This window comes from Oryctolagus cuniculus, chromosome 1 (genome assembly GCF_964237555.1).
Source record: "Oryctolagus cuniculus chromosome 1, mOryCun1.1, whole genome shotgun sequence".
NCBI lineage: Eukaryota > Metazoa > Chordata > Mammalia > Lagomorpha > Leporidae > Oryctolagus > Oryctolagus cuniculus.
In genome coordinates, this window is record NC_091432.1 from 115,475,677 (window position 1) to 115,502,157 (window position 26,481).

General features: G+C 45.7%; 1 protein-coding gene across 1 annotated transcript in view; it reads right to left on the minus strand.

Annotated features, from left to right (window-relative positions):
• CLMP (CXADR like membrane protein) overlaps positions 1 to 26,481 on the minus strand; it is a 113,494-nt gene that overhangs the window by 18,589 nt on the left and 68,424 nt on the right. The window contains exon 2 of the mRNA XM_008260331.4: positions 14,644 to 14,801. Within this exon, the coding sequence (XP_008258553.1) occupies positions 14,644 to 14,801 (158 nt within the window). The remainder of the gene's footprint in view (positions 1 to 14,643; positions 14,802 to 26,481) is intronic.

Sequence of the window (26,481 nt, forward strand, 5' to 3'; positions counted from 1 at the left end):
CTTCCGCACAGCTGCCTCCAGTTCAACCAATTAACTGTAGGACTTGCTCCTGATTGGAGGAGAGCAGCGTACTCGGCGTGTGGGCAGCCGAGTTGGGATTGGCGGAGGAGGACTATAAAGGAGGAGAGAGACGGCATGCACCAGGAACATCTATGGGGAACATCTAGCTGAAGGAACACCCGTGCAGCCCCCGAGAAAGCCGGCCGGCGGTGTGCCGCTCCCCTGCGGAAGTGGGGAATGTGGCTAGGGGGAACTGCCCTTCCACGGAGGTGGAAGGGATAGTAGCCAACCCGGGAAGAACCAGCAGCAAACCCGGGGAGGGCCGAGCAGACGAAAGAACAGCGCAGGGTCCTGTGTCGTTCCTCCACGAAGAGGGGGAGCGACATAATGGTGCCGTGACTCGGATAGGAAACCTGACTCGGATAGGAAACCTAGGACGGATAGCAAACTTAGGAGGGAAGAAACGGGAAGAAACGGGAAGAATTGGGAAAATATCGGAGAGAGAGACTAGCAAACAGCCTAGGGAAAATACCGGAGAGAGAGACTAGCAAACAGCCTAGGGAAAAGCCGGACGAAAAGGGTGCCGGAAGAAGCTATTGAAAGCCTAGGCATAGACTCGGATACGGACTACGGGGGGAAGCTGGGAGAAATCTCTAAGGTCGAAAGCAAAAGTGAAAGCTAGAACAAACAGACTCGGACGCGGACTGTGGGGAGAGGCCAGGAGAAATGAGGGAGGAATATCGTTGGAGGAAAGCTTGGGGAAACATACCGGGTAGAGAAAAATGTTAGGGAAATTGAAGCCGCGGGGGGCAGGCCGAGGCGGAAACGGAAGCCACTTTGGGGTTCTCAAGTTAGCCCGGGAATAGGGGGCGAAAAGTTGAAACCAGAAGCTGAAACGTGAGCCAGGTTGGGATCCGTCTGATTAGCCCGGGGAGCAAAGGACGGGAAGCCAAACCGTGGGGCGGAGACGTACGCTGGGTTGAATTCGCCAGGCTAGCCCGGGGAACTTAGATTGAATGCTAGTGGCGGACACGTGAGCTACGCTGTGTTACTCGCGGAAGCCGCCGCGTGCAGAGAGCACGGGGCGTGAATAGATAGGGAACGGGGCTGGCGCGAGGCTGTGGTTCAGACGCGAAAGGGTTAAGCGTGGAGACCGCGGAGCGCGCGAAGCCGAGCCGCGCGAAGCCGGGAAGCTGCGCAGATGAGAGAGGCGCGCGGGCTGAAGCGGCGCAGAGCCGGGAACCCGCCGGCGGGGCGAGGTGCCGGAAAGCTGCGGGGATAAGAGAAACAGAAGTTTAGAAGTAAAAGAGAAATAGGAATGTTGGCAGACAGAAGTAAAATGGGAGAAATAGAAATGCCCGGAGATAGAGAAATAGAGAAAAATAAGGCCTCCCCTCAACATGCCAATTAGAAGGCTTGGATTCGGTCTGCCCGATTAGTGAGGCGATGAGCACCTGGGCGGCTAGCAGCTTATGCGCCGCAGGTCACCGAAGACAGGCACGAATTAACATCAGTAAAGCTTCCCCACAATGCAACAATTAGGAGGCTTGGATTCGGTCTGCCTGATTTAAGGCGGTAAGCGCCAGCAAGCAGCTCGACCAGAGTATGAGCTGCAGGTCACCGAAGATAGGCACAAACCAACACTAATAAGTCTCCCCCACAATACGGCAATGAGAAGGCTTGGATTCGGTTTGCCTGATAGGTTTTGTAAACACCTGCAGGCAGTTCTAGCAGAGCAGAGCATGCGCTGCAGGGCACCGAACACAGGCACGCATCAGCGCCTAAAAACCTCCTCACAATGGCGAAGAGAGGACCCGGATTCGGTTTTCCTGATTGATAGGACTTGTAAGAGCCTGTGGCAACTCTAGCAAGTAGAGCAGAGTGTGTGCCGCGGGACACCGAAGACAGGCGCGTATCAACGCCAAAAATAAAAAGAAAGGGGGATCTGTGGGGAGCAAACCGGACTAGACTGTTACTGGAATTAAGACTTATTCTATGCATCTGCTCTCCCACAATATGGCGCTGGGAGAGAAGTAAACAGCTTCCGCACAGCTGCCTCCAGTTCAACCAATTAACTGTAGGACTTGCTCCTGATTGGAGGAGAGCAGCGTACTCGGCGTGTGGGCAGCCGAGTTGGGATTGGCGGAGGAGGACTATAAAGGAGGAGAGAGACGGCATGCACCAGGAACATCTATGGGGAACATCTAGCTGAAGGAACACCCGTGCAGCCCCCGAGAAAGCCGGCCGGCGGTGTGCCGCTCCCCTGCGGAAGTGGGGAATGTGGCTAGGGGGAACTGCCCTTCCACGGAGGTGGAAGGGATAGTAGCCAACCCGGGAAGAACCAGCAGCAAACCCGGGGAGGGCCGAGCAGACGAAAGAACAGCGCAGGGTCCTGTGTCGTTCCTCCACGAAGAGGGGGAACGACAGGTATTTAGGTTGATTCCATGTCTTAGCTACTGTGAATTGAGCTGCAATAAACACTGAGGTGCAGACTGCTCTTTTGTTTGCCAATTTAATTTCCCTTGGGTAAATTCAGAGAAGTAGGGTGGCTGAGTCGTGTGGTAGGGCTATATTCAGGTTTCTGAGGAATATCCAAACTGTCTTCCATAGTGGCTTTACTAGTTTGCATTCCCACTCAGCGTTTACTAAAAGCATACTCTATGGTTGGCACAATGCTAGAGATAACAATACAAAGAGATGAGTATTACAAATATTAAAGGAGGGGCCAATGTTATGGCATAACAGATTAAGCCACTGCCTGCAATGCTGTCATCCCATATCAGAGTCCCAGTTCAAGTCCCAGCTCTCCCCTTTGGATCCAGCTCTCTGCTGATGTGCCTGGGAAGGCAGAAGAAAATGGCCTAAGTAGTTGGACCTCTGCCACCCACATGAGAGACCTAGGTGGAGTTCTATCTCCTGACTTGGGCCTAGCCTAGCCCCAACTGTAGTGGCCATTTGGAGAGTGAACCAATGGATGGAAGATCTCTTTTTCTGTCTCTTCCCCCATGCCATCTCTGCCTTTCAAATAAATAGTTCTTTAAAAAAATAAATATTAAAGGATAAACTTTTCTAAAAAGGTAAGAACTGCTAAAAATCACTCCTGTCAGTGCCGTGACAGTTGACCAACATAACAACAGTGGCAGAAACCAGGAAGACAAAAAGAAGGCAGCTTCCTGATTCCAGGAATTAATGCTGCCCCTTTCCCAGAAAATCCATGAATATTCTTTCCACTTATTAGAATAGTCCACTCCCTCAAATTTCTTGCCCTATATCTGACTCTTCAACCTCCAGCAGACTGAGAGGTTGATCTGTCTGCTATGCTCCCACCTCCATTCCACTGTTAAGTTCCCAGTAGGGGCTGGCACTGTGGCTCAGTAGGTTAATCCTCCACCTGCAGTGCCAGCATTCCATATGGCATCAGTTCTAGTCCAAGCTGTTCCTCTTCCAATGCATCTCTCTGCTGTGGCCTGGGAAAGCAGTGGAAGATGGCCCAACTCTGGCCGTTGTGGCCATTTGGGGAGTGAACCAGCTGATGGAAGACCTTTCTCTCTGCCTCTCCCTCTCACTGTAACTCTACCTGTCAAATAAATAAATAAAATATATTTTTAAAAAATGTTCCCAGTAAACTGCTTAGATTTAAGGACATTCTTGTTGGTTTTTTTTTTTTAAAGATTTTTATTTATTTATTTGAGAAGTAGAGTTGCAGACAGTGAGAGGGAGAGAGAGAGAAAGATCTTCCCTCCACTGGTTCACTCTCCAAATGGCTGCAGTAGCCAAAGATGGGCCAATCCAAAGCCAGGAGCCAGGAGCTTCTTCCAGGTCTCCCACATGGATGCAGGGGCCCCAGCACTTGGGCCATCCTCCACTGCTTTCCCAGGCCATAGCAGAGAGCTTGATCGGAAGAGGGGCAGCTGTGACTAGAACCGGTGCCCATATGGGATACCGGCACTACAGGCAGAGATTAACCTACTGTGCCACAGCGCTGGCCCCAAAGGGCCACTCTTTAATAAATATTTAGTTGAATGCTTTCTATGAGATGGGTACATAATTTTAAAATTTTGGGCTGGCACTGTGGCGTAGTGGGTAAAGCTGCTGCCTGCAGTGCCAATATCCCATATGGGCGCTGGTTCAAGTGCCGGCTGCTCCACTTCTGATCCAGCTCTCTGCTATGGCCTGGGAAAGCAGTAGAAGATGGCCCAAGTCCTTGGGCCCCTGCACCCACGTGGGAGACCTGAAAGAAGCTCCTGGCTCCTGGCTCCTGGCTTTGGATCGGCACAGCTCCAACCATTGCAGCCAATTAGGGAGGAAACCAGCAGATGGAAGACCTCTCTTTCTCTCTCTCTGCTTCTCTGTAACTCTGCCTTTCAAATAAATAAATAAATATTTTTTTAAAAAACTTTAATTTTTTAAAATTTATTTTTAATTTTTATTCTGTTTGAAAAGCAGGGGGAGGAATAGGGGACAGTGTTGTGGCATAGCAGGTAAGGCTGCTGCCTACAGTTCCAGCATCTCATAGGTGCTGGTTCGAGTCCCAGAAGCTCCATTTCTGATCCAGGTCTCTGCTATGGCCTAGGAAAGCAGTAGAAGCTGGCACAAGTCCTTGTACCCCTACACCTGGGTAGGAAGACCTGGAGGAAGCTCCTGGCTCCTGGCTTGGGATCAGCACAGCTCTGACAGTTGCAGCCAATTGGGGAGTGAACAGCAGATGGAAGACCTCTCTCTGCCTCTCCTTCTCTCTCTATGTAACTCTGACTTACAAATAAACAAAATAAGTCTTTTTTTTAAAAAAAAAAAGAAAGGCAGGGAACAGAGAGATGAAAAGAGATTTCTTCCATCCATGGTTCACTCTGAAATGCCTGCAGCACCCAGGGATGGGCCAGGCTGTAACCAGGTGCCTGGAACTCCAATCAGGTCTCCTACATGGGTGGCAAGGACAAAAATATTTGAGCTATCACCTGCCATCTCAATGGGTACACATTAGCAGGAGGGTGGATTGGAAGTTGGGGAGCTGGAACTTGAACCAGGCACTCCAGCATGTATGTGGGGGTCTTGAGGGGTGTCTCAATGCCTCCATCAAAAGCCTATCCCCACATATTTTAATCTGAAACTGGGGCAGCTGCCATTTAGCTCTGCTGGAATCAGGACATTTTCCTGGCCCTTCCTCTATTCATGTAGCATCACTTGTTAATAACTGTACTTTCCCACTGAAGTTGAGCATCCCAGGGAGGAGTTCTTAGGACCAAGGAGAACCTTGCAACACTTATCTCAATTAATGTGCTCAATTAATGTTATTTTCTTTGTGATTTGTCTGTATTGTCTCCAGCTGTGTAACTACCTGCATGAAAGTTAGTTTATGTTTCCTGGGAAGAATGAAGAGCTACAAACCTAGAAGAGAGTTGGGTAATTTTTAGGAACTTTTAGATTTTGTGGGCTTTGGGAAATTTGTGAATTTTTTTTAAATCTGAGGGCTCTGCTTGTATTTGTACTTGAGCTAGCATCAGTAGATGTCTTTTTAAAAAAAAAAAAAAAAGATTTATTTATTTATTTGAGAGAGTTACACAGAGAGAAGAGAAGCAGAGAAAGAGAGAGGGGTCTTCTTCCATCTGATGGTTCACTCCCCAATTGGCCGCAATGACCGGAGCTGTGCCGAGCAGAAGCCAGGAACCAGGAGCTTCCTCTGGGTCTCCCACGTGGATGCAGGGGCCCAAGAACTTGGGCCATCTTCTACTGCTTTCCCAGGCCATAGCAGAGAGCTGGATCAGAAGAGGAGCAGCCAGGTCTTGAACCTGCGCCCATATGGGATGCCAGCCCTTCAGGCCAGGGCATTAACTCGCTGTGCCACAGCGCAGGCCCCTGTAGATGTCTTTAACTTGAAAAATACACCTGATTTGGACAGTCTTCATAAGTGGCTCAGAGTAGAGTGTGGCTGCCTTGGACTTATAGAAGTACAGTACAACAGGGACTTTCTTGAACTGTCTTGAACTGACATTAAGAAATACATTTTTCTGGGACTGGTGTTGTGGTGTAGCAGGTTAAAAACCACCTGTGAGGTCAGCAGCTCGTATGGACACTGGTTCAAGTCCTGGCTCTTCCTCTTCCAATCCTGCTCCCTGCTAATGGCCTGGGAAGAGGAGTACCTGCTAACCACATGGGAGACCCAGGTGGTGCTCCTGGCTCTTGGCTTTGGCCTGGCCCAGTGCTGGCTGTTGCAGCCATCTGGGCAGTGAACCAGCGGATGGAAGATTTCTATCTCTCCCTCTCTGTAACTCTGACTTTCAAATCAATCAATCAATAAATAAATATTTAAAGAAATACATTTTTCTTTATGACACATCACACATAGCATACATACATGTAACTGAAACATTTCACAAAAAATATATGTACAGTACACCAATATTTTCTTTTATTTCTTTTTTTTTTTTTTTGACAGAGTGGACAGTGAGAGAGAGAGACAGAGAGAAAGGTCTTCCTTTGCCGTTGGTTCACCCTCCAATGGCCGCCGCGGCTGGCGCGCTGCGGCTGGCACACCGTGCTGATCCGAAGCCAGGAGCCAGGTGCTTCTCCTGGTCTCCCATGGGGTGCAGGGCCCAAGCACTTGGGCCATCCTCCACTGCACTCCCTGGCCACAGCAGAGAGCGGGCCTGGAAGAGGGGCAACAGGGACAGAATCCAGCGCCCCGACCGGGACTAGAACCTGGTGTGCCGGCACCGCAGGCGGAGTATTAGCCCAGTGAGCCGCAGCACCGGCCTCCAATATTTTCTAATCTGTATTAAAAGATAAACAAAAGTTCGGGTCTCCTAGGATCCACCAATGGGTTGTGACCTAGATTTTGAAAAATAATTGCACGATAGTGTAGGTACCAGGCTGGGAATCACCTGCTCTGCATTTGCATGGACGCTCTTCTACTTATGGCTGTTTAGAGTCAGTTAGCAAATCTTTCTGAACCATGAATCCTCAACTGTAAAACACGGACAAGCCACTTCACAGGATTGCTTAAAAGTTAATTATTTTCTTACTGGACATTTTTGTGGGATACAGTGTGATACTTCATTATTCAAATAGGGTAGTTGGCATTTTCCATTTCCTTAATTAACAAAATTTTTTTTGATTAGCACACAATAATAGCACATGCCTCCAGGGTACAGTTTGACACTCCAATACAAGTACAAGTAAACAATGTGTACTGATCAAATCAGGGCAATCAGCATCTCAGGCTCCCTATCACTGCCCCATTTTTGGTTTTCCAGCTCTTCCCCTTCCAGCTATCCATAACATTTAGGTCGTTGTGAACTATAGTCTCCCACTGTGCTATAGAACCCAGAATGTACTCCTTCCCTCTGTGTTTTGATATCCATTCTCCAGGCTCTTCTAACTCTCTCCCCCAGTAAGATTGTGGGAATGAAAGAGCAAGCACTCTGAAAAGTTACCATCATCATTGATCCCAGGTTTCCAAAATTGTTCAGCCTGGTACCCCAAGAATATTAATCATTCTATACATTTGTGTGCAAAGCTCTCCTGGCTGAAGACCTCCATCCATTTTCGTTTTTTTGTTTTTGTTTTTGTTTTTGGTTGTGTGTGTGTGTGTGTGTTTTTGTTTGTTTTGTTTTGTTTTGTTTTGACAGGCAGAGTGGACAGTGAGAGAGAGAGACAGAGAGAAAGGTCTTCCTTTGCCGTTGGTTCACCCTCCAATGGCCGCCGCGGCTGGCGCGCTGCGGCGGGCACACCGCACTGATCCAAAGGCAGGAGCCAGGTGCTTCTCCTGGTCTCCCATATGGGTGCAGGGCCCAAGCACTTGGGCCATCCTCCACTGCACTCCCTGGCCACAGCAGAGAGCGGGCCTGGAAGAGGGGCAACAGGGACAGAATCCGGCGCCCCGACCGGGACTAGAACCCGGTGTGCCGGCGCCGCAAGGCGGAGGATTAGCCTGTTGAGCCGCGGCGCCGGCCTGACCTCCATCCATTTTCTACCACTTGGGTTATAAATGAAAGCTTGGCTCCCTACACGTGGTACCTAAGGCCGGTGCAGATTGGTCCACACCTCATCTGCCCTCACATCTCTGAATCCCTTGTCTCCAAACCCATTGTTTCTTGATCCTGAACATTGCCCACTGATGTGTCTTGAGCTTTGATCCTGCATCTGAAATGCCTCTGCCTCTTATTTTTGCCTGAACAACACCTATGTAGAACTCAAGCCCAAGAGCCTCTTTTCTTCTGTGTATAGCCTTTCCTGGATCTCCAGTTGGAATGGTGACTCCCTCCTTGAAGTTTCAGTGTTTGGGGCATAGTTCCAACATAATGCTTAGTACCTTCAAGTAGACCTGGTTTTGTGTGCATTTCTTCTCCCCAGATCCTATCCCAATACTTAACAGAAAAAGAAAAAAACAGATACTGTTTTTTAAAACAGACGCTGCAATGCCAGCATGCCATGTGGGCGCCAGTTTGTGTCCTGCCTGTCCCGCTTCCAGTCCAGCTTCCTGTTCATTGCCTAAGAAAAGCAGCAGAAAAAGGCCACCCACGTGGAAGTACCTGTTGAAGCTTCTTGTTTCAACCTGGCCCAGCCCTGGCTGTTGTGGCCATCTGGGGAGTCAACCTGCAGCATCTAGGGAGTAAACCTGTCTCCCTCTCTCTTTGTAACTCTGACTTTCAAATAAATAAATAAAATCTTTTTTTAAAAGAATGTGACATCTTCAGAAAGCACAGGTTATAAATTAGCAAGATAACCTTATAAAACAATTAATCATTTAAGGTGAGGATTTCACACACACTTCTGACGTGGATTGAGGCTCAGTTGTAGCCTGGCAATTAGGCTGGTGTTTTTCAGACACACTTTGAATCCCAGATGCTTTTATGCATCTGTGTTTTATTTTGGTTTTAATTCTAGGATATGTAGTGCTGAGATTAAGCCATTCATCAGGGTGTGATGGGAGAACAATGAACATCAATTTAATCCTTTTGCAAACAAGCCAAAAAAATTAAATACATGAATTTTAGCTGTTACATGGCTGTTTGTTTTATGACATTCCTGGTGGACCTAGGACAATCTGTTAGGACTTGTATGAAACAGATGAATCAGCCTAACTTCCTGGCAGTTGCTCTGCTGTGCCATGACCTGCTTTGCAATCACAGAACTGCTTTTTTTTTTTTTTTTTTTTTGACAGGCAGAGTGGACAGTGAGAGAGAGAGAGAAAGGTCTTTCTTTTGCCATTGGTTCACCCTCCAATGGCTGCCGGCGCCGGCGTGCTGTGGCCGGCGCACTGCGCTGATCCAATGGCAGGAGCCAGGTACTTATCTTGGTCTCCCATGGGGTGCAGGGCCCAAGCACTTGGGCCATCCTCCACTGCAGTCCCTGGCCACAGCAGAGAGCTGGCCTGGAAGAGGGGCAACAGGGACAGAATCCAGCGCCCCCACCAGGACTAGAACCCGGTGTGCCGGCGCCGCAAGGTGGAGGATTAGCCTAGTGTGCCGCGGTGCCGGCCTGAACTGCTTTCAACAGAGATGAATGCAGGTCTCTGTTCAGATCAGGATTTTTCTTGCTCAAAGCCAAAGGAAAGGAGGGAAGAGTGAAGTGAGAAAAGCTAGGCATGGGAATTGGATGATCCCTGTCCTAATTTCTCCATCTGAAAAATAGAGGAGAAAGATTTGTATTGTGTATTCCTGACTGGCCTTGAGAAGGCCTTGGCCCTCTTTGGAAATTTTGAAAAAGTTGTGTATCCCTTGACCAGGAAGAAAGTTCCAGGTTCTAGTCGCCATGCTATTAAGATTGAAATTCAAATATTCTGGAAACACTTACGCATCCCCAAATGTTCCCTTCCTACTCTGAGCATCCTAGACAAATGGGATGAAAACATTTCTCCTCAGACTGAAATGCAAAGCTAAACTCGGAATCAACGTCATTGGTTCAGCTACTTTAAGCACCACAGTCATTACAGTACTTCTTTTTTCTTTAGTCACCCTCACTCTCGTTTCCCACATGCTAGCAATTATAAAGTCTTGGCAACTTTACCCACTGAATAGTTGTCTTCTTTTTTTTTTTTTAATGTTTTCTTTTTTTTTTTTTTTATTTTTTTTTTGACAGGCAGAGTGGACAGTGAGAGAGAGAGAGACAGAGAGAAAGGTCTTCCTTTGCCGTTGGTTCATCCTCCAATGGCCGCCGCGGCCAGCGCGCTGCAGCTGGCGCACCGCGCTGATCCGATGGCAGGAGCCAGGAGCCAGGTGCTTTTCCTGGTCTCCCATGGGGTGCAGGGCCCAAGCACCTGGCCCATCCTCCACTGCACTCCCTGGCCACAGCAGAGAGCTGGCCTGGAAGAGGGGCAACAGGGACAGAATCCGGCGCCCCGACCGGGACTAGAACCCGGTGTGCCGGCGCCGCAAGGCGGAGGATTAGCCTAGTGAGCTGCGGCGCCGGCCAGAATAGTTGTCTTCTTAATAGCTCGGTTTACCCATGATGATCATTTAAACTCTTATTGTATATTCTGAAATTGTTCACCTGATCTTGCTTTTATTTGAGTCTCTTTTAAATCTTTTGAGTCAGTGTGCTATACAGTTTCAGTGAGTGCCAAAAGATGAAAATATGTTCCTTCACTTTTTAAAAAACATTTATTTTTTATTTGAAAGGCTGATGAGAGTAAGAGCAAGAGCAAGAAAGCGCTTTTCCATCTACTGGTTCACTCTCCAAATGGCTGCAACAGCCAGGGCTGCCTGGCCACGGCTAGGAGCCAGGAACTCCATCCAGATCTCCCATGTGAGTTGCAGGAACCCAAGTTACTTAAGCCTTCAACCACTCTTTTCCAAACACATTAGCAGGAAGCTGGATTGGAAGTGGACAGCCAGGACTGGAAACAGCACTTTGGTATGGGATGTTGGTGTTGCAAGTAGTGGTTTAACTAGCTGCACCACACTGCTAGTCCCTGTTCTTTGCAATCTTAAAATCTTGAGAATTCATGACATTATAGGAAAAAGGCTAAGCCCCCATGGTATGCTTGGTCTGGTTGTACAATTCTGCAAGGTCATATCTTATACTCCACCTATGTAGCTGCTTAGGATTTCCCAGCTTTTGTGTTTGTGCTGTTTTGATTTCTTCAGGGCAGTTCCTTCTATCAAGACTTAGATCAGCTATGTTTCTTACAAGTAAAATTCTAGAGCTCTTCCCTCCTCCAGCTACTCTTGGCCAGTGACTCCTTGAAACAATAGTTTTCCCACTTCCATGATTTCAGTTACCCACAATTGTCTTTGGTCTAAACATATTAAATGGAAAATTGCAAAAATAGATAATTTATGAGTTTTAAATTGTGCATTGTTCTGAGTAGCATGCTGAAATTTTGTGCCATTCTACCTAAGGCGTGAATCATCCCTTTATCTGGAATATCCACACTGTATATGCTACCTGCCCATTAGTCACTTCGTAGCCTTTTTAGTCATCAGATAAACTGTGCTTGTATCCAAGTAACCCTTATTTTAGCTGATAATGGTCCAAAAATACAAGACCAGTGGTGCAGCCAATTCAAATATGCCAAACAGAAACTGAAAAGTGCTTCCTTTGAGTGAAAATTCCCAGTAAGGAGACAAAAAAGATCACAAGGTTACTTAGATCTGCATGCAGTAAGAATGAATCTTCTATATCTGAAATTGTGAAGAAGGAAAATTGTGTGCTGTCACACCTCTCACTGCAAAAGTTATGGCCATACTGCTTGATAAGTGCTTAGTTAATATGCAAAAGGAATTAAATTTACGTATGTATGTATAGGAAAAAACATATGGTATACAGGGTTCTGTCCTGTCGGTGGTTTCAGGTATCTACTAGGGGCCTTGGAATGTGCCCTGCCACAGAAGAAGGGGACTACCAGAGCCATTTAGAACACTCTATAATCTCTGTCATATTTGTCACTTAGTTCTAAAACAGGCCTAATAATCCTAGTCATACCAATTAAATTAAATGAGATAACACCTGCTAAACAGATTTATACCTGGAATGTAGCTAAGTTTTCCCCTCTCTCTTTTCCTTTTCTTCTCCCCCCCCCCCCCACTTCCTTCTTTCCAAATTACTGAATGTCTTTTCACTATGAGCTCCAAGAAGTCAGAGAATGTGATGTTTTCTTCATTGTTGTATCCTGTGGTCCCTAGCATGGCACCCAGTAAGTGCCACATATATTTGTATAATCTGAATGATTGACTAAATGACCATTTTCACTGTAGAGTATCAGCTGAAGACAAATAGGGAATTGTGACTGCTTAAAGTCCTGTCCGTAGTCTTTTTTCTTTTTCTAAGGCTTTATTCTTTATTTATTTGAAAGGCAGAGTTCGAGAGAGAGGAGAAGAGACAGAGAGAGAGGGAGATCTTATTCCACTGGTTAATTCCCCAGATGGCTGCACCGGCCACAACTGGGCCAGGTCGAAACCAGGAGCCTGGAGCTTCTTTCAGGTCTGCACATGGATGGCCCAAACACTTGGGCCGTCTTCGGCTGCTTTTCCCAGGCCATTTGCAGGGAGCTAGATCAGAAGTGGAAGAGCTGGGAATTGAAACAGGGTCCATATGGGATACCAAGGTCACAGGTGGAAGCGTAATGTGCTACACTACAACACTGGCCTCCTATCTGTATTCTTTTAAAATCAGCAATGTTTTTAATTGTTGTAGTCACTTGGTCACAGAATCAAGCTACTTTTTTTTTTTTTTTACCTTGAGTGCAAATGTAAATACTCATGTGAAAGGTATGTGGCACTAAAGAGAAAATTATTTAGTCATACTTGTTAAAGATGGTTTAGAAACTATTTGAGGAACCATTGTGATGGGGTCTTGGCAGTGGAAAGAGATTGGGCTCTGAATCCAACAAGAACTAACAACCAAGACCAGGCTTTGGGACAGTGGATGGAAAACTACTAAGAGGAAACATCAGGAAGAAGGGGACTGTCTAAAGGAGCTTGACAGAATCACTGCTGGAGGCTGGTCAGGGTGATAAGATAGCGAGGGTGGTCAGATATCAAGGGTGGGGGATTTCACTAACCTGAGTTAGCTGGAGAACTCTGGGAACTCAGGAGCATGACTCAAGTGTGGCCAAAGGAGAAAGTGTTTATGAGATTGATTCCTGAATTTTTTTTTAACAGAAATATGGGCTCTTACTTAGTTTATTGCTTCATTGAGAACTGAGAGTGTCCTGTCTAGGAATGATCAAGAAGTTGTTGGAATAAACATGTCAGGTTAAGGTGACCTTGTTCTACAGAGAACAGATAGTCTTAGGATGATGCACTGTGAGAACAAAATGACAAGCAGTATCAAAATAACCAGGTGATACAGCTATTTAAACAAGTTGTATTCCAATAGAGATCCTGAAACTCATTCTCATGCAAACCTTAGCAATTCTCAGCATAAACCATCTTATGAAATTAGTAGTATAGACAGAGAAGAGGAAAGGACAACTTTTCATTTTTTAGCAGGGAAAGACGTAAAACTGAAAAAAGGCAAGGCTAAATTTAGCTTTCCTAAGTTAGTTTAAAAAATCACAGAAATTTTAATAAAAAGATATCTTTTAACAAAAGCAACAAAATAAGTCAATGAGTAAAGGGAATGAGAATAGTTATGCTGGGAAACCTGGATTAAGGAGAGCAACCATGGTTCCATGAAGACTAGGGAGGAGGGACAGTAACTATAGGTTACTTGTTTGTCTTTCTCTAGTTACAGCCTTCTCTGTGGGCCATCAGGAGGCAGAGCACCACAGGTTCTGTTAACACTGCCAGAAACACAGGAACCTGTGGACCATCATGGCTTTCCCCAGTCTGAGCCCCCAAAACCCAGGGCCTGCTCCTTTGTTTTCCAGCTCCAGAACTAGTATCAGTTCTCTTGCTGGCTAACTTTGTATGTTATTCCTTATGTCTTCTCCTTGGTCCTCTGAACCATTTGTCTTTTGTCATAATGCATAATTATATAGCTTGAAAGTCATGACTAGGCTCAGTGTTGTGGCATAGTGGTAAAGCCACCACCTACAATACTGGCATTCCATATGGGTACCAGTTTGAGATCTGGCTGCTCCGCTTCAGATTCAGCTCCCTGATACCCATGTGGGAGATCTGGAGGAAGCTCCTGGCTCCTGGCTTTATCCTGGCCCAGCTCTAGCCATTGCAACCATCTGGGGAGTGAACCAGTGGATGGAAAATCTCTCTCTCTCTCTCTCTCTCTCTCTCTCTCTTTCTCTCTCTCTCTCTCTCCTTCTGTCTCTAAAACTCAAACAAATAAATAAAAATCTTAAAAATAAAAAGTAATGATTATGCAAAGCTGACCATAGGCAGGTGTCAGTAGGTTCACAGGAGGAAGGAGAACAGGCCTCCTAAAGCAGGCCTTGGATTCTGACTGATTATCCTAAGAAATCAAACTGTTGTGTCTCAGTCTCCTCAGTGAAAAACATGAATAGTATAAATTCTGTCTTCCAGCAAATGCAGATGGTTTTCTCATAGTTCTGGCTTGCCCAAAGAATGTAGTTTCTTACAACCCAAACACCCCTTCTCCTCTACAGTTTTCTCTCTAGAGTCTTAAGTATAAGCCAGATTCAAGAGCAAGTCTCACTCTTTGAGACTCAGTGAGAAAGGCTGGAAGACTGAGGAACGGCAGGTATAGGACAAAAAGGAGGGGGCAGTTAGCCAGGTGTATACTTACCACTTTTTGATTCCCTTCATTATCGGTGAGCAGCCATTCAATATCCAGAGTGTCTTTTTCTGGGAGCCCCAGTTGATGGTGACAGGGCAGAGTGACCTTCTCCTCTGCCACTCTCTTGATTTCAGTGTGAGTCCCCAGGGTTCCAACATAGTAGGAAACTGGAAGAGGAAAATCTCTAATGAGTGATGTGGAGACTGGGTGGCAATGGATGGGGAGAAAATATCACAGCAAATGATTATTGGATGTTCCTGTGGGCAAAGAGAAGGTTAAGATGTTGGAAGAATCCCAGGCCAGAAGAACCACGGGTCCTGTTGTCCCATACTAGCTGTTCCGTTAATGGAATTTAGCCTATCTTTAGCCCCCTGAATTACATCCTGCTTATACCTGTTTTTCCTGATTTACTGAGTTTTTACAATTAAGTCACTGAGTTCAACAACTGTATCTTTATCTTCCTGTCTCCTAGCAGAGGCTTCCCAGAGTACTTTGCTCATGGAAACCATGCACTGGATGCCCAGCAACTCACATTCTTGAAGGTACAGAACCAGAACCTTTAGAAGCTTAAGAAAGCTGTCAAGATGGACCTTCTTATTTTACTAATGGCTTCTTTAAATCCAGCAACAGTTGTGGGTGACCAGTAGCATGTATTTTAGAGTGTGAAAAGATGACTACCCAAACGTCATCATTTAAAGGGAATTATTCATCATCAAAGGCCTGCAATTTTAGAGAAGAGAATAATTATAGGCAATTAATTTGAGGGTTCAAGAGGAGCATAAATCCTTCAAGGATTTTGTAAATATTAGGCATACCATATGTAAATCATCCAGTGTAATATTTAGCACTTAATGGCTCTGAATAAAGCAACTGATTTTATTATTAACAAGGTGGTATTTTTGGAAAATAGAATTCACTTAGATAGAAATAGAAGAAGAGGGAAGGTGTTGAAGTGTGAGGAGAGGTGAAGGGGAGGAGAGAACAAGAAGGAAAAGGGTGGGGCAGGGCTATCAGTGAATGGCAGCAGACAGTTCAGCTTGCTGACGGGAGAATACATGTGGGAAAGAAGTAACAGATTATGAAATGGGCTGGTGAGGCAGGTCAGGTGGTAAAAGAAAAGCATCATTTAGTGACCTAATCCCTTGCTTTGCTTAATGAAGAGACATTTAGGAGCTGTATATACAAATACACAGGAAAAGGGGGGATACTGAGTTATGCCCTTGGGAAAAAAAAAAGATTTATTTATTTATATCAGAATTAGAGAGAGAGCAAGCTTCCATCTGCTGATTCACTCCCCAAATGGCCACAACTAGGCCAGGCTGAAGCCAGAAGCTTCTTCCAGGTCTCCTCCATGGGTGCAGGGGCCCAAGCACTTCGGCCATCCTCTGCCGCTTTCCCAGGTGCATTATCAGGGAGCTGGATCAGAAGTGGAGCAGCTGGGACTTGAACTGGTGCCCATATGGGATGCTGGCACCACACACAGTGGCTTAACTTGCTGCGTCACAGTGCCAGCTCCCAAAATTGTTAAATTTTTGAGAGAGAGTGTTCAAGGATAAGCGGACATTGGAGAGTCCACTGGGGACTGGAGGTGTAGACTAAGTTTGGATTTAAGTCCATTATGAAATCCAGGCAGAACTGCCCAACAGCCCTCAGCTCTCTTCCTGACCACAGCGCCTCCCTTTGCACTGCAGAGACCCACACAGTTCCCCAATGTCGACCCTTAATTGTTATATTGGAGAAAGTCACAGCACCCTGGCATTGCTTTTCTTCCTCACTTATTTATCTTGCACCTCATAAATAAAGCTATTAGAAATATTCCTGGGGCCGGCACTGTGGCACAGTGGGTTAAGCTGCTGTCTGCAGTGCTGGCATCCCATGCGCCAGTTTGAGTCCAGCTGCTAGTCTTCCAATCCAGCTCCCTGGTAATGCTCCTGGAAAAGATGGGTCAAGTTATTGGACAACTGAACCCACCTAGGAGACCCAGAGGAAGCTTCTGGCTCTTGGCTTTAGCCTGGCCCAGCCCCGGCTGTTGTGGCCATTTGGGTAGTGAACTAGCAGATGGAAAATCTTTCTCTCTCTCTCCCTTTCTGTAACTCTGACTTTCAAATAAATAAATAAATAGTAGAAAATACTCCTATTCCATCAGTTGAGTCTGGGTTAAACAGTGAGACTGCTAAATTTTCATTGGTCATTTTCTGGAAACATTGTCTGTGGGAGGTGGGAAGATAGAAACAGGCCTTTTCTCTAAGACAGGCTCCAGTATTAGGTCATGGGCTGGGTTTAGAGCTTTCTTAGAGACCTTCCAAGACCACTTTCTAGTGCAGTAATGCCTCCAGCAACAAGAGAAGTCTTATAGTGTGTTCCCACTTCCCCTAGGAACACACATTCTTTTATTCCTTCAACTTTTGTCTTCCATTCTATCTAGTTTCATGCCACATGGTTTCGAAATATGAAACAGTCTTTGTTTCTGAAGCCAAATTCTGAATTTTCTCATTTGGCTCATGACTCCCCATCCATCCTGGGTCCTCTTGACCAATAGGAATTCAGTCCCACTTATCGGTCTCTTTACCTCTTTCATCTTTTCACATCTGTTAGTAACTTCAGACTCAGCGATAGAATGTTTATGTTCTCCCCCAAATGCATGTGTTGTAAACTAACCCCAATGTAATGAGCTTTGGAGATGGAATCTTTGGGAGGTGATTAGTTCATGAAGATGGAGACCTCATGAATGAGATTTGTGCCCTTAGAAGAAAGACCCCAGGGGGCTGACACTGGGTGCAGCAAGTTAAGCTGCCATCTGCAGCACGGGCATCTCATAGCGGTGTCAGGTCAAGTCCCAACTGCTCCTCTTCCAATCCTGCTCCCTGCTGGTACACTCGAGAAAGCAGCAGAAGATGGCCCACGTGCTTGGGCCCCTGCACCCACAGAGGAGGCCTGGAAGAAGCTTCTAGGTCCTGGCTTTGGCCTGGTCCAGCCCTAGCTATTGTGGCCATTTGGGAGATGAACTAGCAGATGGAAGATCTTTCGCTCCCTCTCTCTGTAATTGTGACTTTCAAATCAGTAAATAAAAAAAAAAAATCTTAAAAATAAAAGACTCCAGGGAGCTACCTTGCCCCTTCTATCATATGAGAACACAGAGAAGATGGCTGGCTATGAACCAGGAAACAGGCCCTCACCAGATACTGAACCTACCAGCACCTTTTTCTTGACTGCCAGCCTCCAGAACTGTAAGAAATACATTTTTATTATTTGTAAACTACCTAGTCTATAGTAGTATGTTACAGGAGCCTGAATTGACTAAGGCAGACTTCAAACCCATCTTTTCTCCTTTTCCTATTAATGTCTCTGACTATCTTGGTAAGGCTCTGATGTTCTTGACGATCAAATCTACATTATTAAAGACTAATAAATTGATGTGATGAAACATTAGTTCAATTAATTAGTTTATCTCTGAGGTTCAAATTTTTCCTGCCCTGGGGGATCAGTCCTTGGAGAGGACAATATAAATTTTTGGTTCCATTGATAGCACCCATCAACCAGCTGTTAGTTACGTGGAAATTATTGGCAACCATTCTACCCAAACTTAGGTGCTATTTTGCTAAATAGTTCAGCTTTATTTTACATCGTTCACTTTGATTCATGGGTTTATGGGACAAATTTCAGCCTCTCCTTGGTTTCTAACATGCTTAGATTAACCGTAATGACCCCAACTTGTTTCATGTCACCTTTTGGGTACATTGAGTTCTATTAGATCAAAAATATAAAGCAAAGTACAAGACCATGAGGATTGCAGTATACTGGACTCATATTTGGCAAAATTTATATGGCATGGTCAGTTTGGAAATAATGTTTTTATTTTATTGCAAATGTCAGAAAAAGTTCCTGTTAACTAAGATAATATTCTTCAGGTTTGACTACACTGTGAGTATTCAGTAAGTACTTGTTGAAATGATTTGAATCTAACCTGTGCCCTATTTTGCCACTGAGAAAACTGAGGCCCATGGTAAGAGTCATCCCAAGGTCCCACAACTCATTTAATGGCAGAAATAACCTATAAAGGGGCAGGCATTTAGCACAGTGGTTAAGACATTGCTGAGGATGCCTGCATTCCATATTGTAATGCTCGCATTCCAGTCCTGTTTCTGCTTGCGAATACAGCTTCCAGCTAATGCACACCATCTGGAGGCAGCAGGACGGCTCAAGTGCTTGGGTCCTTGCTACCTACATGGGTGGCCCAGGTTGTGTTTTTGGCTCCTGACTTGGGCCTGGCCAGCAGATGGAAGATCTAGCTCTATCTCTCTGCCTTTTTTTTTTTAAGATTTATTTATTTATTAAGAGGCAGTTACAGAGAAAGAGGGAAAGACAGGGAGAGGGATTCTCCACCCACTGGTTCACTCCTCAAATGGCTGCAACAGCCAGAGCTGGACCAATCTGAAGACAGGAGCCAGGAGTTTCCTCTGGGTCTCCCACATGGACGCAGAGGCCCAAGCACTTGGACCATCTTCCGCTGCTTTCCCAGGTGCATTAGCAGGAAGCTGGATTGGAAGTGAAGCAGCTGGGATTGAATCAGTAACTATATGGGATGCCGGCACTGCAGGCAGAGGCTTAACCTACCATGCCACAGTGGCGGCCCCATGTCTTTCTGCTTTTTAAATAAATAAATAAATAATTTAAAGAAAACATCCTCAGTTAAGTTTTTTTTTTTTTTTTTTTGACAGGCAGAGTGGACAGTGAGAGAGAGAGACAGAGAGAAAGGTCTTCCTTTGCCGTTGGTTCACCCTCCAATGGCCGCCGCGGCCGGCGCACTGCGCTGATCCGGTGGCAGGAGCCAGGAGCCAGGTGCTTTTCCTGGTCTCCCATGGGGTGCAGGGCCCAAGCACCTGGCCCATCCTCCACTGCACTCCCTGGCCACAGCAGAGGGCTGGCCTGGAAGAGGGGCAACCGGGACAGAATCCGGCGCCCCAACCGGGACTAGAACCCGGTGTGCCGGCGCCGCTAGGCGGAGGATTAGCCTAGTGAGCCGCGGCGCTGGCCTCTCACTTAAGTTTTAAAAATTAAAAAAATAAATAGAGGTCAGCCCTGTAGCGTAGCATGTAAACCCGCCTCCTGCAATGCCAGCATCCCTTATGGGCACCAGTTCAGGTCCCAGCTGCTCCACTTCCAATCCAGCTCTCTGCTATGGCCTGGGAAAACAGTAGAAGATGGAGCAAGTCCTTGGGGCCCTAAACCTATGTGGGGGACCCAGAGGAACCTCCTGGCTCCTGGCTTCGGATCAGCTCAGCTCTGACCATTGCAGCCAACTGGGGAGTGAACCAGTGGATGGAAGACCTCTCTCTCTCTCTGCCTCTCCTTCTTTCTCTGTGTAACTCTGACTTTCAAATAAATAAATAAATAAATATTTAAAAAATAAATAAGTAAATCCCTGTAAAGCATCTGTAGTGCAGTTGGGAAATTTGCCAGTTTGTACTGTACTAAGGTAAGCTTGGAAGAAGGACCTCTGACTTCCATCACTGCTGAATGAATCAGTGCTTGAATGCAACCACTGTCCTACACCCCAGACTAAGCTAGAGAACCCAGCACCAATGTAGGGCACACAGAAGGCACTGCTATACACAATAAATAAATGTAAAGAATCAGCTATGAAAGTTGCTCAGTTAGGCCACTAGGGGGAATCAAAGGCTCAGATTTGGTTGATGTCCCAGAAGGACCGGAACATAGTGGTGGGTGGTATTGCTTTGACAGTGCACCAAGGTCTATTTATACCATATCCAGAATTAAATACAGCAGTGTGGCAAGTAGACCTTGGTGAATACAAATGCTTTTAGCAAAGCATAGAGCCTCAACCAAAGTGTACAAACCCACAGTCTTCCCTGAAGCTCTACAGTCTTCAAGAGATCACCAAGGACCTGCAGATTTCTAGGGCAATTCAATACCTTTCATCCCTGTACTCCTATTGGACATCCTAAATGGACAGGGCCTGAGTGCTGGGTTTAACTCCCAGGCTTGGCAGTGCTCTTTGGGGCTGCCAAATGTGTGTTTGCCGTCCCGTGGGTGTGAGGGAAGGGGCAGTCCAGCCACCCTGAGGCTGGCCTAGGATTCTCTAGGCATTGAAGGACCCATCTTGATTAAGAAAGAACTTAGAGATCATCACTTTAACTTAGGATGAAATTTCAGCACAGAGAATTGAAATATCAAGTCACAAAGGTAGTTGGTGGCAGAATAGTCTCCATCAAATGTCTGGGATTTTATTGTAGCATTTGCCTGTGGGAAGAGTTGCTGGATGGTAGCAATGGTAAGGACTGTCCCTGTGTACACATGCAAAATGCAGCTCCAGCAGCTGCAGGCTTTCCCTAAGTGGGAGCGTCTGCATGCAGCTCAGGCACTTAACCAAGGACCCATGGGAGCTTGAGAGACTTACCCTCTCTGAGCCTTAGTGTTCTCATCTGCAAAGTGGAAAGTAGGAACTGAGGGCATACATCTAGCACAGTGATATACATGGTTGTCTCCCTGTAAAATGCTATTTGCTTTCCCTTGCTCACCTCCACTAGGAGACAGGGCTTTGTGTCAGATGCCTGCTGTCTACAGACACAGCTTGCCCCTAGTTGCCCATGCTTACTCTCTTCAAAGAAGAGATCCTCCAGCATTGCCATCTTCAGATGGGCACCCAGCATTTCTCAAGCCCCAGCCTAGGTGAAGCTACAGTGCTTGGTACAGAGGTCAGGAACAGGTTGGTTATTTCCTTAGAACTGACTTGTTTAGCAGGCTGTGTAGACAAACGGTTCACAAGTCACAGAGTTAGAGTCAAAGTCAAGGAACCATAGATTGCTGTCCAATGCCAGGTGTGGGAGCTGTGTTGCGCATGCAGCTTAATGAATAGAAGAGCACCCGTGAGGGTGACTGACATGTGGAAGCAGCTCCTTCAGTCTTTTCGGTGGGCTTCATCTAGTCGGCTGTTCACTTACCTGAATGCAAGTGTTTTGCTTTACACAGAATATTTGAGAAAGCCTCAGGAAAATCAGAATTACCAGTGTCAGGCATAAAAATAAGAGAGACTTTAGAAAATTTCTAATCAACCTTTCTCATATTGTAGATTAAGAAACTGCGGCTTAGAGAAAAGTAACTCACTCAAAGTCCCCCTGACTCTCTGTTTATATATACTGAAAGGAGCCAAGAGCCACCATAAAAAAAAATGGGGCTCTTGAGACAAACCGTTCCAGAGACGGCCTTGGGAAATGGGGAGTAAACCGGTTCACAGAGAAAGCAGTCAGCTACTAACCAGAGATACACAGAACACCTGCCTTGTAGATAAGCCCCTTCCCTACGCTTGCTCAAGGTTAACAAAGAAAGCTGCAAGGCATGTAGCAACCTATTCCTCTCTCCTAGAGACCCCCTCCCCTAATGTATCCCTTTGACCTAGTACTTTTCCACCGACATTACCACTTTTAGACTGCCATACAAGGCCCGCTACTGAAAATTATCCAATGAACTTACGCCAGCCTATAATATGTTAATTTTGTGGTTTTGCCCTTTAAAAGCTGTGTGAGATAGCTGCTCGGGGCTCCTCTCGCTTGCTTGCTGCTTGCAGCAGTAGAGGGCCCATTTGTACAAATGAAATAAATTACCTCCTGTTCTATTGCATCGTCTGGTCCGGAGTCTGTGTTTCTGGGGTCGTCACAAGAGGACACCGCTTTTGGGGTCCTACAATACATACATCCATACACATATGCATATATATTTAAAATTCTGTAGGTGTGTTTTCCTGTACATACGCATGCATGAACTTCCAGACTGTTTCTGGAACACTGTATGCAATTAAAGAGATAGTATGTTATAGTAAAAACCATACGAGCTTTGGAGGCAGACTTGGATTCAAGTAGTGTCTGTAAGACTACTTCATTCCCTGACCACTCTGAGCAAAGGAGGAACTTTGAAAAGCTCTTGTACAATTATGCTTTTATCTGATGTATGTGAAGTGTCTAGCACTAGCAAGTGGTATATAGTACACCCTCACCAAATGGTAATTATTATTATCAATAATTGTGCATGGTGCATTTTGAAAGTCAATAAAAAAACCCACAAAACATACCAAAAAGGTAAGCCAAGATGTTGAAGAATTTTGAAAGTAATTTTGCTTGATAACTATCAGTATTTGGCCACACATATTTGCTTTATCTGTCTCTCTCTTTGTTTGCTGCACGAGTTGCAAATAAGTTCCAGGCAGTGTGACCCTTTACTTCTACATGTTTCAGCAAGCATCTCCTAAAAATAAAGATGTTCTTTCCGTAACCACAGCATCGTTAAGAAAACTTAGCAGTAAAGCCTGCTTAATAAAGTTAGTAATACTGCACCGAAGATCACTTCTGACAAGAGCAATTAAGGAAGCATGCAAGAGTGAGTGGGATGGTGGTGTTCTGGAAAGATAAAGCAGCACCTGTTCTCCCTGTCAGCCTCCCTCACAGTGAACCGGTGAAGTTTCTCTTCCAGACAGAATATTAGGCTTTCCCATCCCCACACCCAGGCCAACCCCAGCATCTCCTGGGCCAGATTCCTTTGCAAAGGTCTTCACAACAGGAAGACCACATTGGCTGTGAGCTGCTACATGCCTGATACATTTCAATGCCTTCTCAAATTTGATACTTAGAGTCTGAAGCTGACAGAATGAAGCTTGCAAGTCATCAGTGACGTGTCAGACATCTGGTGATCAGTATGGTGTTACTGTTATTTTTTTCCACCAAGGTGGCAAGTATTTGCTCCTGGAGTCCTGGAACAGATGGTGTGGTCACAAGGACCAAGGCAGCAAGCAGCCTGAGTGGTGGGCTCTGGTTAGGAGGGCCAGATGTTGAGTGTGTTCTCCCTTCACAGAGTATAGGCAGCAGTTAGAGCAGGAGAAGGATAGTGAAGGGAGGGGGAGGGAGGAGAAGAAGAGGCAAGGAAAGAAGAAAATGGATGAGGATGGGAAGGGGACAGGAGTGAGAGGAGACAAAAGGAGAGGAGAGAAGAAAGAAAGGCGAGAGAGTGTGGCACTGACATTAGATAGTGGGACAAGTTTTCAGATTAAACCCAGGCTGATTAAAAATGGTTGACACTTCTTTATCCCCTGGGAAAACTCAATATGTATTTTTCATGTATTTATCTACAATGAAAAATTACATTTACCTATTTATCCACCAGGTAGGTAAACTCTTTTTTTTTTTTTTAAAGATTTATTATTTATTTGAAAGAGTAACACACACACACACACACACACACACAGGTCTTCTGTCCACTGGTTCACTCCCCTATTGGCTGCAATGGCTGGAGCTGTGCCGTTCCGAAGCCAGGAGCCTGGAGCTTCTTCTAGGTCTCCCACATGGATGCAGGGACCCAAGGATGTGGGCCATCTTCTGCTTTCCCAGGCCATAGCAGAGAGCTGGATCAGAATTGGAGCAGCTGGAACTTGAACCGATGCCCATATGGGATGCAGGCACTGCAGGCGGTGGCTTTACCTACTTTACCACAGCACCGGCCCCAGTAAACTTTTTTAAAACTTATTTTTTCATGTCTTTGAGAGGCAGAGATAGCCAGTCAGTGAGAGCCCCCATTCACTGGTCTGCTCCCCAAATACCTGCAACAGCTGGGGCTGGACAAAAGCTGGAGCCAGGACCTAAGAACTCGATCCAGATTTTCCATATGGGTGGCAGTAACCCAATTACTGAAGCCATTGCCACCGCCACCTATGGTCTGCAACGGTAGGAAGCTGAAGTCAGGAGTTAAGTAGGGTATTGAACCCAGGCACTCCAATATGGAATGCAGGTGTTTTACTCCTAGACTAAGTAGCTGTTTGCTCCCTCCAACTCTTAGAAAGCTAATGATTTGGCCTGGCATTGTGGCACAGTGGGTAAAGCCATTGCCTGAAATGCCAGTAATTCACATGGGCACCAGTTTGAGTCCCAGGTGCTCCACTCAATCCAGCTCCCTGCTAATGTGCCTGGTAAAGCAGCAGACAGTGGCTCAGGTCCTTGGGCACCCACACTCATGTGGCAGACCTGGAGGAAGCTCCTGGCTGTTGACTTTGGACCCCAGCTCCAGCCATTGCAGCCATTTGGGGAGTGAACCAGTGAATGGAAGATTCTCTCTCTCTCTCTCTCTCTCTCTCTCTCTCCCTATCTCATCTCTACCTGCCTCTAAAAACTCTTTCAAATATATAAATAAATAAATCTTATTCTAAAAATAAAGCTAATGGTTGATGGTACCATACATTAGTTTCATAATTATCATTAACTAAGCTTATTCAAATATATTATCTCATGTGAGCCCCATGATGAGACAGTTAACTGTTATCAACTCTGTTTTAGAAAAGAGGAAACTGAAACCACTCCGCAGAGTCCTCATGGTTGCTGGGAGGCACTGTGGAGATACAGTCCACCTCTACTTTTATTACTTTTCCTTTCCAATGCCAAAGATCATTGTCTTCATTTGAAGTTGGCAGGCTTGAAGCACAGAACCAAGTTTATTAAATGCAGATGGCATAGAGCTAGATGGCAGAGCTAATTTGATTGGATACCCTTGAGATGCATAATTATCTTGCTAGCTGGGATCCTAAGCTAAAAGCAGAAAGAAACTCAATAGATAGAACAGTTAAAAGTTACAGCTGGGCATATAACAGCATGGGAAAGGTCTGAGGGTCCTGGGGAAATTCAAGAATTCTATTGACAGTGTGATGTCGTCTGAGGCCTCCATTCACAGAATTCTCATGTTCTAAACAGGAGTAACAGCTCCACTGTACTTTAAAGGAGCCAAACTAGTGCATGCAAAGTATTTGTGTTCATTTCTAGATGGTGAAAACTACAGGGATTTTAACAAAAAAAAAATCGGCATTTGAAGGGTTATGATGAAATGATAATGGCCTGAAAAATGTAGCATGAGGAATAGTAGGCACAAGTATACATTGAACAGTTAGGAAGAGGAGAGATTAAGGGACACTGTGATCGCCGCTTTCCAACATCTAAAAGACTACAAAGCAAATAATAGGCTAATCGAGGTTTGTTCCATAGGGTGCAATTAGGTACAGAAGGCATAATATATTCACCCATAAATGACAGGATGAGAGTGTTCAGCACCTTTTTTTCTGTTCTATTTTGTGATTCTGTTACAAAAGACATAAGTCATTTAGGCTTTGTCTGTTGATAGGAGAATGAACTGTATCATACCATTTAGTGAATTTTCCATTATTATAGCTACTAGAGTCATTCAGGTAGGGTATTTCAGGGGCTGTGAAAGTCAATATTGAAAGTTCTTTCTAACTGCAATATTCTAAAAAATACTTATTGAGTTCTTAATATATTTAAGGCACTGTTCCAGTTGAATGTGGTACAAAGTATAAAATAAAAATGTGTACCGTTGTCTGTTAAATTTTTTTTTTTTTTTTTTTTTTTTTTTTTTTTTACAGGCAGAGTGGATAGTAAGAGAGAGAGACAGAGAGAAAGGTCTTCTTTTTGCCGTTGGTTCACCCACCAATGGCCGCCACGGCTGGTGCGCCGTGCTGATCCGAAGGCAGGAGCCAGGTGCTTCTCCTGGTCTCCCATGGGGTGCAGGGCCCAAGCACTTGGGCCATCCTCCACTGCACTCCCGGGCCACAGCAGAGAGCTGGCCTGGAAGAGGGGCAACCGGGAAAGAATCCGGCGCCCCCACCGGGACTAGAACCCTGTGTGTTGGCGCCGCTAGGTGGAGGATTGGCGCCGGCCAATGAGCTCTTACAAAATTTATACAGAGGGTCTTGTTTTGTTCCATTGTTAACCTGACATTTAGAGATTGTTAATCTTTGAAAGAACTAGAAGAAACCAGCCCACGCAACTGTATTTCTTTCCC